The 14,061-nt window shown below is 33.8% G+C and overlaps 1 protein-coding gene across 12 annotated transcripts in view; it reads left to right on the top strand.

Moving 5' to 3' along the window:
• Window positions 1-14,061, top strand: part of LOC106881190 (girdin) — a 176,959-nt gene that overhangs the window by 4,932 nt on the left and 157,966 nt on the right. For all 12 annotated transcript variants that reach the window (XR_008265197.1, XR_008265198.1, XR_008265201.1 and 9 more), the window contains 2 exons: window positions 110-567; window positions 2,548-2,636. Coding sequence is in view for 3 of the 12 variants with exons in the window: in XM_052971764.1 (XP_052827724.1) it covers window positions 517-567; window positions 2,548-2,636 (140 nt within the window). In the remaining 9 variants the exon portion in view is untranslated. The remainder of the gene's footprint in view (window positions 1-109; window positions 568-2,547; window positions 2,637-14,061) is intronic.

Below are 14,061 nucleotides of genomic sequence, written 5' to 3'. Positions count from 1 at the left end.
ACACACACACACACACACACACACACACACACACACACACACACACACACATTCTTAATGTTATCTGTTTATGTTTCAATCTAATTTTATTTTTCTTCTCCGTTGTTAGGATTCTGATTGGAATTTACCTGAATGGAACGATGAAGTGCTCGTTGCTTGATGGCGCTGGCACACAGCTTGCTTCCTGCCACGCTTTAGGATTATTATCTTTTGCAAAGATTACGGCAAGGTGAAAAAGAAAAACCGAAAAAGAAAACAAATAAAGGAAAGCTGCTGGGTAAGAAGACCCGGCTTGCTTCTTTTTGCTTCTATCTTCTACTTCTTTAGAAGTAGAAGAAGCAGGAGCCGCAGAAAAGATTCTGCCTCACACTTGCAAGAAGCAGTGCCGTAACAGGCGACAGAATTTTAAGGAATTCGGGATTTTTTGTTGTTGTTATTTTTAAGTTCTTTTGTAAAAGAAAAGTTAATAGAAACCAAACCCCATCAAAATAATTAATAATAGGGGTATAATTAAACATGGCGTCGCCGCCCGAAGAATGTTTCATGCAAAGTCCTTTAGTTATTTGGGTAAGTTTGTTTTATTTAATATGTTTTCTGTAAATATATGAATTTGTATTGACTTTGTGTGTGTGGTTACTGTTATTTTGCGATGGTGGAGCTCTGGACTAAATGCTTTGTCGAATTTGGTTTGTCCCTGCGTTCTGGGTTCAAATCTCACTAGTCGACTTTGTCTAATTTTCTTCCTTGGATCGATAGAATATTAATATATTTACATTGATTCAATCGACTATACTGCTTCTTTACGAATTTGTGGCCTTCTGTCTGTATATATTTATTACCTGTATCCCTGTGTTTCAAGTTAATGTTGTTCTCGTGGCAACATGCATAAACTTTTCATGCCATCACAAAAAAATAAGGGCCAGTAATATATTGGTGTCGATCGAATGTATAACTGAAGAAACAGTTGGAGTTTTGAAATAGCTATCACGGGGGTGGGGGTCGGAATCTTTGGTGGGCAGGATGGGGCAAAAATGTTTAAAAAAAATTGAAATTTGGAGGTGGGTAGATGGAATTCTTTCAAAATCGAATTCCTGTTGTATAAAACACAGTAATGCCAAAAAGCATTAAGAAATAAAATAATCCCTACCAGATTCCGCAGCCAAACTGCTTTTGCAGCACTGGATTAACCATTAAGCGAAATAAGCACGTGTTCAGGGCATCAAGGGAAGGAGAGGGCACCCTAGAAATGGTAAATGGTTTACGGCACAAAAGAAATCACTTCAAACTGGCTAAAATTATATTCGAGATGCCTTTATCTCTACTAAGTATAGATGCAGATGCGTTACCTAAGATTAATTTTGAGTATCTGATCAAAGATTTTGCAAGTAAGAGGAAACTTTTCAAATATAAAGTGGAAGTATACAAAAATAAACATTATTTTCCCTCTTGCTGTTTTGTTTCGTTTTGAAAAATAAAAATTTATTTTATGGTTTGTTGTTGTTTATATTTTGAATTACATAATCGTTTATGGGAGCACCAAAATATTTTAAGTGCTTAGTGCCCCGATGGGTCTTTTTGGATCGGCCAATTTCAAAGGAACTCTTCAGTTCTGAAACAACCCGGTTTGAAGATCTACTAAAGGTTATTTGAGCACATTGTGCACGCAAATATTTAGAAATGATATGAATATAAATCATACTCAAAAGTATGTGACTTTATGTTTGCTATCAAGATTTCAAGTGCTCAAGGCGGCCAACCAGTTGAATCGTTAGCACGTCGGGCAAAATACTTAGCGGCATTTCGTCCGACTTCATGTTCTGAGTTCAAATTCCGTCGACTTTGCCTTTCATCCTTTTGGCGATCGATAAAATATGTACCAGTTGAGCACTGGAGTCGTTGCAATCGACTTACCTTCTCTTCCGAACTTGTTGGCCTTGTGCCAAAATTTGAAACCAATATTTCAAGTGCTCTTGAGGGTTGTTCAGTAGAATTGATTGAATATGATGGTGGATCTCCATCGTCCGACGATGAAGATTCAGTTAATTGATCAACTGAATTACCTGTTCGTGAATTAATGTAGTCGTGGCTGAATATATCCCCACAGACACGTGCACTCTTAGTGTAATATGCAGGCAGAATCAATGTGACACCGTGTGTGCCTTCTGTACCTTTTGAATTACAGGTACAATCCACCTGACGGGCTTCTGTTCTATTTCCGTCTACCCAGTTTCGCTCACAAGGTATGTGTCGACTCGAGGCTATAAAAATGACATTTACCCAATACGCCACAATTTGGGATCGAGCCAGAAATCTTGTAGCGAAGCCTTCTTAACCATTTAGCCATTGATTGAAAGTGTCACAAATACTGCAAACATCTTTTGTCTTTTCTTCAGATCGACATCATCCCACTAATACTGATGTCAACAAGAGCTATTTCCCTTAGTTTTTGTTTTATGTTTTGTTTTGATTTTTACTCGTCTTTCATGATTCTCTTTTCTTTGATTTAACTGTTTTCATTTTATTTTCGTTCTCTCTCATCTTTTACAGATTGATACTTTTCGGGAAGCAAATTCTCCGGCGATACAATACAAAGATATTTACGGAGGTGTTTTCCTAACAACTGTAATGAATCAGATGTAAGTATGCATTTTCATTAAACAATTTTAAATTGAAATGTTGATATTTCATAAAGAATAAATGAAAGAAACGTTAAAAACAAAGTAGAGTAAACATTCCCGACAGATGTCTTTTTCATTTATTACCCTGGACTCCACGACGGCAAAATCATACTGGTCACAGCTTTTTTCAATGTTTTGATATCAAAACATTAAACAACAATTTCTGTGTTCATTCATATCTTTATTATTGATTCTTCTATTTATTTACAAAGTGAACTGCAAATATTCGTTCATTTCTTCATTCAAGTCTCCGACTCTTTGTGTCTTATAGACATATTTTGTGTTTCTTTTGCTTTTCTCGTCTAACACATTCGAATTATTATTTTACTTTCTTATTTTCATGTTTTCGTGCTAAATGCAACAATATTTGGATAATGCCGGTTCCAGCTTGCTACTGGAAGCAATCTTTTATTTTGTGAGACGTTTTCTTACACTGTTGCTTGCAGACGATGACAACGGAGTCAGACGTCAAATACTGTCGTCTGCTACCACTTTCTTGTCGTCTGCTACCACTTTCTTGTCGTCTGCTACCACTTTCTTGTCGTCTGCTTTTACGAAATATTGGTTAGGGACTGTTTCTTGAATTTTTCTTTTCTTGAAATAAAGATACACGAGAAGGAAGCCAGTAAACAGCAATTCCATTCTTTTTATTATTTACAAGCTTTAATATATTAGATACTGCTGTTCAATGGTGCCAGTTTAGAATGTGAAAGCAAGACAGAAGATGCCTTATGCAAAACTACTTCAGTTGATGAAACTCAGCTTATCTCCTAGAGATGAAAATCATTTCTTCAAGATACCATTGATTAATCAATTAATCATGCACCCTCTAGATACAAAGTAATATTCTCTAATCAAAATATATAATTGTTGACACTGCAATAGAGATCTGAACATGTTTTTTTTAAAATCGTTTGGTGTATTATGCTGGTCTTCAGATAAATGTCAATTTTCTTTCTAGAGAAAAAAAAGGGCCCTGTATTTTGACAACATCTTGTATTTCATAATGTGTGTCATGGTGTCACCAGGATTTCAACCAAGTGGGGTCTGAATATTCACATTTATTAAAATGGATCCAACAGTAGTCATTTAATTTGCATTAGCGTAAAGATATTTATTATATATATATATATATATATATATATATACACATATACACACATACATACATATACATACATACATACATATATAGCCCTGAGGTAGGAGTTCATCCAAACCTGTCAAATCCTCCTAGTTGCATAATTTGTGTATATATGTATGCATGTATACACATACACAAGCAACATATATGTACACCCACACTCTTTGTTATTGTATTTGAATATTTTGTTTCTTGTAGCAGAAATAAAAAAAACAATGATAATCAATAAATTATCAACTAATGAAACCAACTTTGCTCTTCATCTTTTCAGCCTGACAAAATAAAGTTCTAGTTTAGTGCTTGGATCAGTTTAATCAATTGTATCCATCTCCCACATTTGAAGCTTTGTCTCTCTAAGAAATTGTAATTTTTCAGATTATTAACATCATCTTTAGAGATGATGAAAGATTTTTATATCTCTACATATAATGTTAATCATCTGAAAAATTATAATCTTATTAATGATAGTAATATTAATTAATAATAATTATTATTATATCTAGAGGTAAGCTTGTGGTAGGGTGACTCTCTGGTATACTCTCAATTTCTGGATGAAAGACCTTTCAATTTATTGTAACACACTAATGCTCTTGGGGAAAGGCATAATCATAGCAACATTCTGGTTCCTTTCCCCCAAAAGATAGGGTGCTGTGATTTAGCATTAAATCTAATTACAAGCTGGTGTACCCTAAGTATGAACTATGGTTATCAGGTGCTGCATAATTGCTTAACTTACAGCAGGCTGCATCATTACTCTATATATTATGTTAGCTGTGTTTATAAACTTTGCTGTCTCCATTGGACGTCTTTCATGTAGTCCCTTTAGTCTAATCTTTAAAATTATCAGTGCTTTCTAAAAGGATTTGTTTTTATGTCTTTTTTTTTTTATATTTTAGTTACAAATAATTATTAAAAAAATTTTTCTCTTTTTTACTATATGGCAAAGGTTGTCTTCAAACATCTGTTAGTTGATAGATTTCTTTTTGCTTCATATTTAATGGTGATAAATGGCTTGTAGCTGCAATATGGCTAAATGGTTAAGAAGTTTGCTTCATAACCAGGAGGTCTTGGGTTTGATCCCATTGTGTGGCATCTTGAGCAAATGTTATTGTCATAACCTTGGCTTGACTCCTACCTTGTGAATGAAATTGTGTAGATAGAAGCTGCATAAAAGTCCCCCAAGTGGGAATTCAAAAAGACTACAATCTATGTCATGCTAATACTGTTTGAGAATTATGTTATGGGTACATGTGTCTGTGAATTACTCAGTCACATATACAGCAATAAGTTATTCACCTGATCAAGCAACAGGGGACCCATTGTCTTATGGCTTGTAGGCTCCTGACCAAAAATTTTATCACCATTGTCTGATTGTCTGGACTGTCCTAGAATGAGTTTCCCTCTTTATTGTTGAGTCATCTCTCATGAGAAATATGGAGAAGCTTATTATATTTGATTATTATATCTGGAGGTAATATTTACTATTTGACCTACTACTTTTGCTTCTGTGGAAGAGGAGTTGATATAAGAAGTAGACAGTCAGATTATATATTATAGTTACATGTTTAGATCTATTTTATGTGTACATGTGGAGGAGATTTAATAAAACAAGGACCCATAAAATACTGGATTCAATTTGTCTAAGTGTACACTTCCCTCTTCCAGAAATAAGGACTTTCAGTGTAGAAAGAAATCTTTATCTTATAAGCAGTTATGATTATTGTTTTAAATCTCTTTAGTTACATTTTAACATTCCTTGGATAAACATAAATGTCAGTCATCTTGACCTAACTAATGAAATCTATGACAACCCACCTATTTCAGAACTTACTACTACTATGATTAAGCTGAAGTTGATTAAAATTGCACAGTGTTAGACTAATGCATAATAGTATTTTATCTAACTTTTCCCAATTCACATTATGCTGGGGGTAGTCTTTTTATTCATCTTGGGGGATTATAAAATAAGCACCAACAAAACACTGGATTAGTTTGGCTACTCTAACCATTCTCTGCTACAGTTGTCTTTATTCTCAGTAAAAAGAAATCCTGGTGATTAAGCTGTTCATAACTTGTTACAGCTTTTTAAAATTTTGAGAAATGAAAGCTATTGATATATTTATGGTATTTGTGTGTAAGTGTGTTTGCACATGGATGTGCATGTGTTCATTCTACCAGCTACATAGGTTCTGTGAAATCTCATTCATAGATATTTAATTTTTTACCCTTCAGTGATTTGAAACATGCTAATCACAAGGGACAGAAGTAATTTGAATACATGGAGGCTGAGCCACAAACATCCTTATCAGTGATATAGTTCCAGACTATGCTTGTAAATCAAACTGGAGCTGGTTTGTCTCTCCACCACTACAGATATTTGATAGCAAGCTGCACTTAAACACAACTGTCCATTACATTGCAACATGTGCAGTTGTACATACACATGTGCACACATGTTCATGAGTGCAAGAAAACATGTGCATATGGACTTGTGCACATCTGTTTATATACAATTGTGGACATAGTTACATATACTCCTATTATTATTTTTGACAATATCCCATTCACAACGCTAAATAAACCGTAGGTATTAGGTTTTTGTTGTTTTTTCTTCTTTTTTGTCAAACAAAATAACTCAAGTATGGTTAATGTACCTTGTAGAGTTTTAACTGGCATTCATACTGAAATCAAACATATATTTATCATAAAAGAACTATTTTGTCAGTTGTTACAATCATATGATATGAAAGTGTTATTACTGGCTTCGTCTCAAATACACTAACACTAAATCATTTCTTGGTCTTATTCACTTCTATATTTGTATGAAATCTTACATGCAAATCACATATGTACTAACATGTTATACTTCATCTGTCAAACAAATGATAGTCTAGGAGTGCAGTAAGATTTAAACAGATGAGATGATCCGGGACCAATAACTATTTCCAGTTCAATTTTGTCTTTTGTTTGGACAATACCTGATACAGGTTCTGATTTTTGAAAAGGTTATCTTTTAAGCTTATATACTACATCAGTCACTGGTTGTGAGTTTGTTTTTCTAGTTTTGTTGTAATGTATAGGTTTATATTGCTAAAGTAGGGTTGATTTTTTTTTTTACGGAAGATAGATTTAATTATAGCATTGCTTTCAGTTAGGTCAGCTCTGATCAAAAAGCATTCCAACATTTTTTTTTGTATTTTTTCAGACAGTGTGCATACGACCACTTTATCCAATGTATTCTTCCTTTTTGAGATGGTAGGGTGTAATTTCAAGAAGGTTCAGCTGCTGTTTTTAGCAAGTTGCATGACCATGTAGACTTCCCAGTTGGTTTGTGTATGGTAATATCTCTTGGTACAGTCAGTCAACAGCAATTTTTGTGTTACTCCTAGTGTATATACAACAATAGCTATATTATTCACTTTCATGTCCTAGAGTTATTTGTTGTTTAGCGTAAGTCAAATTCAATCCAGTAGACAAATGATCAAAGACATTCCTTATCATGACTATTCTATTTTATTTTTAGGTATTGTGCATCTAGGGTTGTCTTATTCAGTATGCTCTTTCTAAAAATGATAGACTTGAGGGATATGACTGCTATTTCTCATAGGGAATGTGACTGCGAATGTATGTACTGGGTAGAGTATATTTGTAATGGCTATGGTCTCTATTCCCATCTGCAAAATGCATATATCAAGTGGAATGTTGTGTAGTGATGAAACATGAGTGAGAAAGTCAAAAGATTTTTGGTTTGCTAGAGACAAGTAAGTTTAGCAAAATCTAGTGAAAGTAAAACAGGAATCTGAATTTACATTATTTACATTGACAGATATTTGTCCTCATCTTGTTTGTTGTTAACACGTTTCGGCTGATATACCCTCCAGCCTTCATCAGGTGTCTTGGGGAAATTTCAAACCTGGGTTCTCATTCCTAAGGTATTTTTCGATATTATTATTAATATTATTATTATTATTATTCAGGTCACTGCCTGGAATCGAACTCGGAATCTTGGGGTTAGTAGCCTGTGCTCTTAACCATTATGCCATATGCCTGTGGGCAATTATGGAGTGAATTTTAGGGCTTATAAATCTAATATTCTTCTATCCTTCCTTAATACTGGCTCCCATATGCTGTTCATATCTGCACTTGGTCTGCTTAGGAGGATGTTGTGTCCTAGCATATGTACTGCTTCTTTTAGTTTCCGTATTTTCCAGTGGTGTTCTCTCTCTATTATTTTAACTTCATCCCACAGAGGGAGGTAGTCTCCATTTTTCCATACATGATCAGCTATACCCAATTTATCAATACCTCCCTGTGTCACAGCTTTGCAAAGTTCCTCTGCCCTTATTTTGAGTGGGTGGCATGTTTCGCCTATGTATAATCTACCACAGCTGCATGGGATGGAGTACACGCAGTTCTTGGTCATATTCTCTTCTATTGGTGGTTTTATTCAAAGGAGATATTTGTGAAGTGTTGTATTACTTTTGAATACTGTCCTGATGTCATATGGGCTGCATATCTGTTGTATCTTTTCGGAGAGGCCTTTCACATAGGGTAACTATCAATATTAGTACATATAAAGAAGATATTGTGATATTTTTTCAACCACCTCTTTATGATGCTATAGTTTAGAAAGTTTAGTAAATTTTAATGTGCAAGAACTATTAAAAATGTTTCAGATCGGGATTCCCGTTTTAAACACAAAGAAATCAGTGTAGTTCCTGGTTCTCAGTAAGTCATGTACACATAGTGTGAAGTAAAGCCTTTGGCCTGATGGTCAAGTGCTGTAATAGCTTAAATATTTCATAAGTGTATTGAAACAGATTCTTGAGACCATGAAAGAAATTACTAACACACATGACTTTAATTGAAGAGAAAGTGGAAGGACACTCTAAACCCATCATTATTGTATATCTTTTTACAATGTTTCATGCATTGTTTGAGTCTCCCTGCATATTGTCATTCATGGCAGACCCTCATTTTCTGGCACACACAGTAATAGAGAAAAACCAGCCAATACTGTTATGTTAATTTTGGCAAGATTTCATGACTGGATACCTTTCCTATCACCAATCACTTCACAGAATGTACTAGGTGCAATTTTTCATGTCACTGGTAGTATATAATGTCCACAACAACACTAAAGTATTCTCTTTATTTCCATTTGTTCCTTCTTATTTTTGCAGCTGGATGCTTCTTCTAAACTTTCACTAACTATTAGTGCTATCAGTTTTAATTCAGAACTAGGGTACCCACTCTGCATCTTTTGGTAGAGTTCCTGTTGCTTCCATTTGATTAGAGTTGTACTTTTTAAATACTATTGGGCTTATTCAGATTGTACGTCATCCTTGGCAGGTTGCCTTTATTACCTGGCTTGGGAATGGGGTCTTTGGTTATCTTTGCTTGAGGTCTGTCCACAACCAAACCTCAAAATAAACTGATCAGTGTACTTGATTTTGAATCTTACTGAAAAAAGACCTGTTTAATGACAACTCCATAATGAAAGGTTTCTGTAAAATAGTCTGCCGAGGTTTGTACTGTTAAAATATTTAGATTGTCTTATTAGTGCGTGTTTCTTTTGCGAATGTTCTTTGTAAATAAAACTTTTGTGTATACTAATGAAGCTGTTATAATACAATTTATTGCTACTTTCCTATCTACCTCTTAACAAGTCTCAAGAATTAAGATAATCTTGTATTCCACCTCTGTTGACTGTAACAGTCAGATCTTTCAATCATGTATGAACAAATTGGAGGAGGTTAAGCAGAAGGTATCTGTCCTAACTGCCTCTTTTGCATATGTGGTAGGGAGTGTATAGTCCCTGATCAGACTAAATCATGGCTTATCTGAACTTTTGGTTTACTCTTATGCACTCATTCAGCCTTGTCTATGCCTTTAGTCTATTCAAGTAGTGTTGATCAAAGTTATTCAACAAACAGCAACAATACTTGTAACCATTGCTAATGGAATAACTTACATAACTGGTCAGTTTATCAGAGAAATGAATGCAATGAATTTTTCTTCACTGGGAGCTTGGCCCTATATTTACACTAAATTCCTTTTTATCGAATTTGCTTGTCAAGTAACCACAGGTATCTCTAGCTCAGTCAATAATTAACATTGTGTTCGTGTTAATTTGATTTGTTTGCTCGCAACAGATTATTTTGCAAGTCTAACTCATTCACTCACTCATTTACTTGTGAAGATGGATTTGATATTCACACTGTAAACCACAAAATCAACACATGTTTTCAGATAATTTCGTACTCCAGCTCAGTCACTATCTTTTTATCTATTTTACATTTCGATTAAAAGATAGTTTATTGTCTCATTTCTTGAAGAGTACAATGTCAATAACAAGAATACAACTTCTCAGTCAAGTAATACCTTATCTACTAGGCCACTGAAATTATTTTGAAAATTTTGTTAGGAAGCACAGACTTCAGCATAAAGCTGCCCCAATCCTCTGTTGATTTAACAACTTAGCTCATGTCAGTGAACTTATCATCCAGTTTAAAAGGTGAACTTATCCAGTTTAAAAGGTAATGGGTTCACTATACGTAATACAATCTAAAAGATTGTTGGGTGTTGGATTAACGTGGGAATGGGAATGAAGACTTAATCTTTTAAGAATGAATGTATGACAGACTGTGAAATTTGGCTTGTAATCATGGCTTCTTTCTTTGATTAACATTTAATTGGAGTCTCTCTCTAATATGTCACTGTGTCAGGGTTACTATGTAATTACATTCGTAGACAATTCCTGGTGAGTTCTTAAGATTAGTAAAAGACTGTTTCAACTCTTTAAATGTCTGGTCATCTATTTTTCTTTGTGCTGTTTTTTAACAGTGGTTTTAAATTTCATTAATTCTAAACATACAATATTTCTTACTGAATAAACTTTCTACAGCTTCTGTTAAACTCACTCTCTCTTTTTCTTATATATTCACACACTTGCACATTCCATTTTAAACCAAATATACACATTTAGATTAATTATCTTTTTTATACAGCTCTTTACCTCAACATTGCCTTTCATTCTTCTGGGGTTAATGAAATGAAATAGATGTAAGTAAAGTGGCTGATTTAATCGACTAAGCTCTTTTATTAATTTTTAACCTTGTGTCTATATTAAAAACAATTATTATAAGGAGGTGAGTGGCAAAATAAGTAGAGCATCAAGCAAAATGCCTTGTGATATTTAGTCATGTACTGTTATGTTCTGAATTCAAATTCTGCTGGAATTGACTTTTCCTTTCATCTCTTCAGGATTAATAAAATGAAAACCACTCAAGTATTGGAATTGATTAACTGTTCCTTCCCACAACCCTGATATTGTATTAATATTAGAAATCATTATTATTCAAACCAATAGTGATTGGTGATGTTTTAATAACATTTAAAGTATTCATGCCATTTGGTTTTCTGCTGTAATTATTCAAAGTTAAAGATTTATTTTAGATTCCAAATTAGGTTGGTGGAGAGACGGACAGGGTAGGTAGAGCATTGAATTAAATATCTTTCAGTATGCAATTACATGTCTCTACATTCTGAGTTCAAATCTCACTAGAGCCAACTTAATCTCTCACCTTTATCTCAAGGAGTTATTATTTAACTGTATTATCTTGAATGAGATTAACAGCAAGTTTTCTGCATGTACTTATTTTGGAGACTTATGCTCTGATTAAAATGTGTTCAGTCAATGTATCAACTGTAGCCATCTCATTTTATTAGCCACCATCTGCTTTGGAATTTAGTACTTCAACATGTAGGCTTTATTTCAACAAAATCTGTTGTTTTATGACTAGAAAAGTTAGAAACATTTTTGTAAGATGCAAAAAGAATAAGGATGTTCTTTTTTTAATTTGTGTAATAAAAAAATTAACCTATACATATGTCTACCATCAACTGTCTCTCTCTATATCTCTTTCTTTCTCTATAACCCTGGCTCTCTCCTTTCTCATCTCTTCCTTCCTTTCCATCTAGAGTAACCATGTATCTCCTCTATAACAAATTACCTATAGTCTATCCCTCTATTACATTTAACCTTCCAACTAGTACAAAACTACCCACCACAATACTACTCCCCTTCCCTGTTGAGTGGCTTTTGTCTTGCAAATTACTTGATGACCCCCACCGATGCTGATGTCATGTAAAAACCATCCAGTACACTCTGTAAAGTGGTTGGCATTAGGAAGAGTATCCAGCTGTAGAAACCATGCCAAAACAGACAATGGAACCTGGCATAGTCTTCTGGCTTGCCAACTCCTGTCAAACCATCTAACCCATGTCAGCATGGAAAACAGATGTTAAGTGATGAAGATGATGAAATAGACACATGTATGTATGAAGGCATGTGATGCAGCGGTTAAGCTGTATGGCTCACAATCATGATGTCATGGATTCAATTCTTGGAATGGGTAGTATGTTGCTTCTTTGTCCCGGCACTTCATTTCACAATGTTCCTGTTTACTGAGTTGAAAATGAGTACCAGCTGGATGCTGGTACAATTCTTTCTCTCTCTCCAGTTGTCATGCTGGATGTGCCACTGGGTCAAAAAGCGAGAGAGAGATGAGAGGGTATCTATGTCCTTTCATGGTTGCATAGGCACTTAAAACAGTTAGTGAATGCAAAATGCATTACCTAACAATATTTATTTGCAGGTGATGGCTGGCTCTTTATATATATATATATATATTAAAAATGGGGAAGGCCAGTTTATGGGATTACCTTAGGTTTCCAGTCCATAAAGGGTTTAGCTTTAGTATTGTCAGATCCCCCAAAAACCTGTTGGCCCATGACCTCTTAAAAATATTTTTAAAAAGCCATGGGATCTGATGATACACCATAAGGCTAAACCCTTTATGAGTGTGCTGCTTCTTTCGGATTTATATTTTTACAAATGATATATATATATATATATATACATATATATATATATATATATATATCAGAATTTTGATTGTTATGGCTGGTCAGAGAGTGGCCATTGGTTTTGTACCTATGAGGTGCTTAACTGTAGAGGCAGACATAATTTTGAGATTTCAGTTTTATTATATTATTTAAATGCTTAGTTAAAAGGTACTTCAAATATGGATCCTAGTATATTTGAGGGTCATTGACTCCAGAAGAATGAAATGCAAAATTAAATTTTATGGACCTTTGCAGCCTAGCATTTTTGAATTTTTATCCTTTCCTTTTTCTTTTAAGTGAGTGTTTTAACTGTATTATTGATATTTGATAAACCACAAGTTACCGGATTCTTAAAATTAAAAATCATATGGCAATTATAGAAAAGTTTATTTTAGCTTTTATTTAACTTTTTTTTTTGTATATCTGTAAAGTTTGTTGGGGGTGTGACTGTTAGTCGCAAGAAATTGTATGAATATTTGTTGAAAGTATGTTAACTGTAATGTTGACTATTCATCTAATAGTTATTAAAAGAAGTATTTTCACATTCCAAGGAGATTGACAGTCACTCAACACTTAGTGATCTAAAGTGCATTTACATGAAAAAATAGTATGTATAGTTCAGACATAAATTAAGGATACTTATTAGATGTGTTATAGGGGTGGCATTCCATATTTGAAGAAAGGGCATTATATCTATTTACATGGCTTTCTTTTTAATGGGATGGGTCTAACACTGCAAAATAACAGAAACATTTAGAAAACTTTGTGCAAAATATAATATTGTGATGCATGGTTAAGGGAGAAAAGTGGGCACTAAGTGCAGAAGACTTGCCAAAAACTAATAACAATTGAAATGACTAATCCATTGAGTAATATTTATTGTATGAGGTAAGAAATAAGTTGTAATGTGTAAGAGAAAATCAATATGATAATTTGATGAAAGGAGCAATGCAATTATTGTAAGAAAATATGCAAATTTATAGATGAATAGCTAGTGTCAAGAATGGAAAATGGTAAGATATTGAATAATCACTCGAAATGACCAGTGAGAATTAATAAGTAATAAAATTCTTTTATGTTGTCCCTGTTTAAAAGTTGATAACCTAGGAAGCATTTAGACAGTTACACAGAAGTTATTTAAATGTGTGTTATAAAAATGACCTAAAAAAATATGATCCCAAAACAGAAGCAGTAAGATAGAGGCAGTTTTATAAACATTTGACTAATTTATGCTAGTATAGAAAATGAACAAAACAGCACAATGTAGTCTTAATTTCAAACAGAAAATAAATCAAGTTGATATTTTAAATGTCTATTCCCCCCCCCCCC

This window comes from Octopus bimaculoides, chromosome 11, assembly GCF_001194135.2.
Source record: "Octopus bimaculoides isolate UCB-OBI-ISO-001 chromosome 11, ASM119413v2, whole genome shotgun sequence".
In the NCBI taxonomy this organism is placed as follows: domain Eukaryota; kingdom Metazoa; phylum Mollusca; class Cephalopoda; order Octopoda; family Octopodidae; genus Octopus; species Octopus bimaculoides.
The sequence above is the reverse complement of the archived record's forward strand: the minus strand, read 5'-3'. Positions and strand labels throughout refer to the sequence as shown.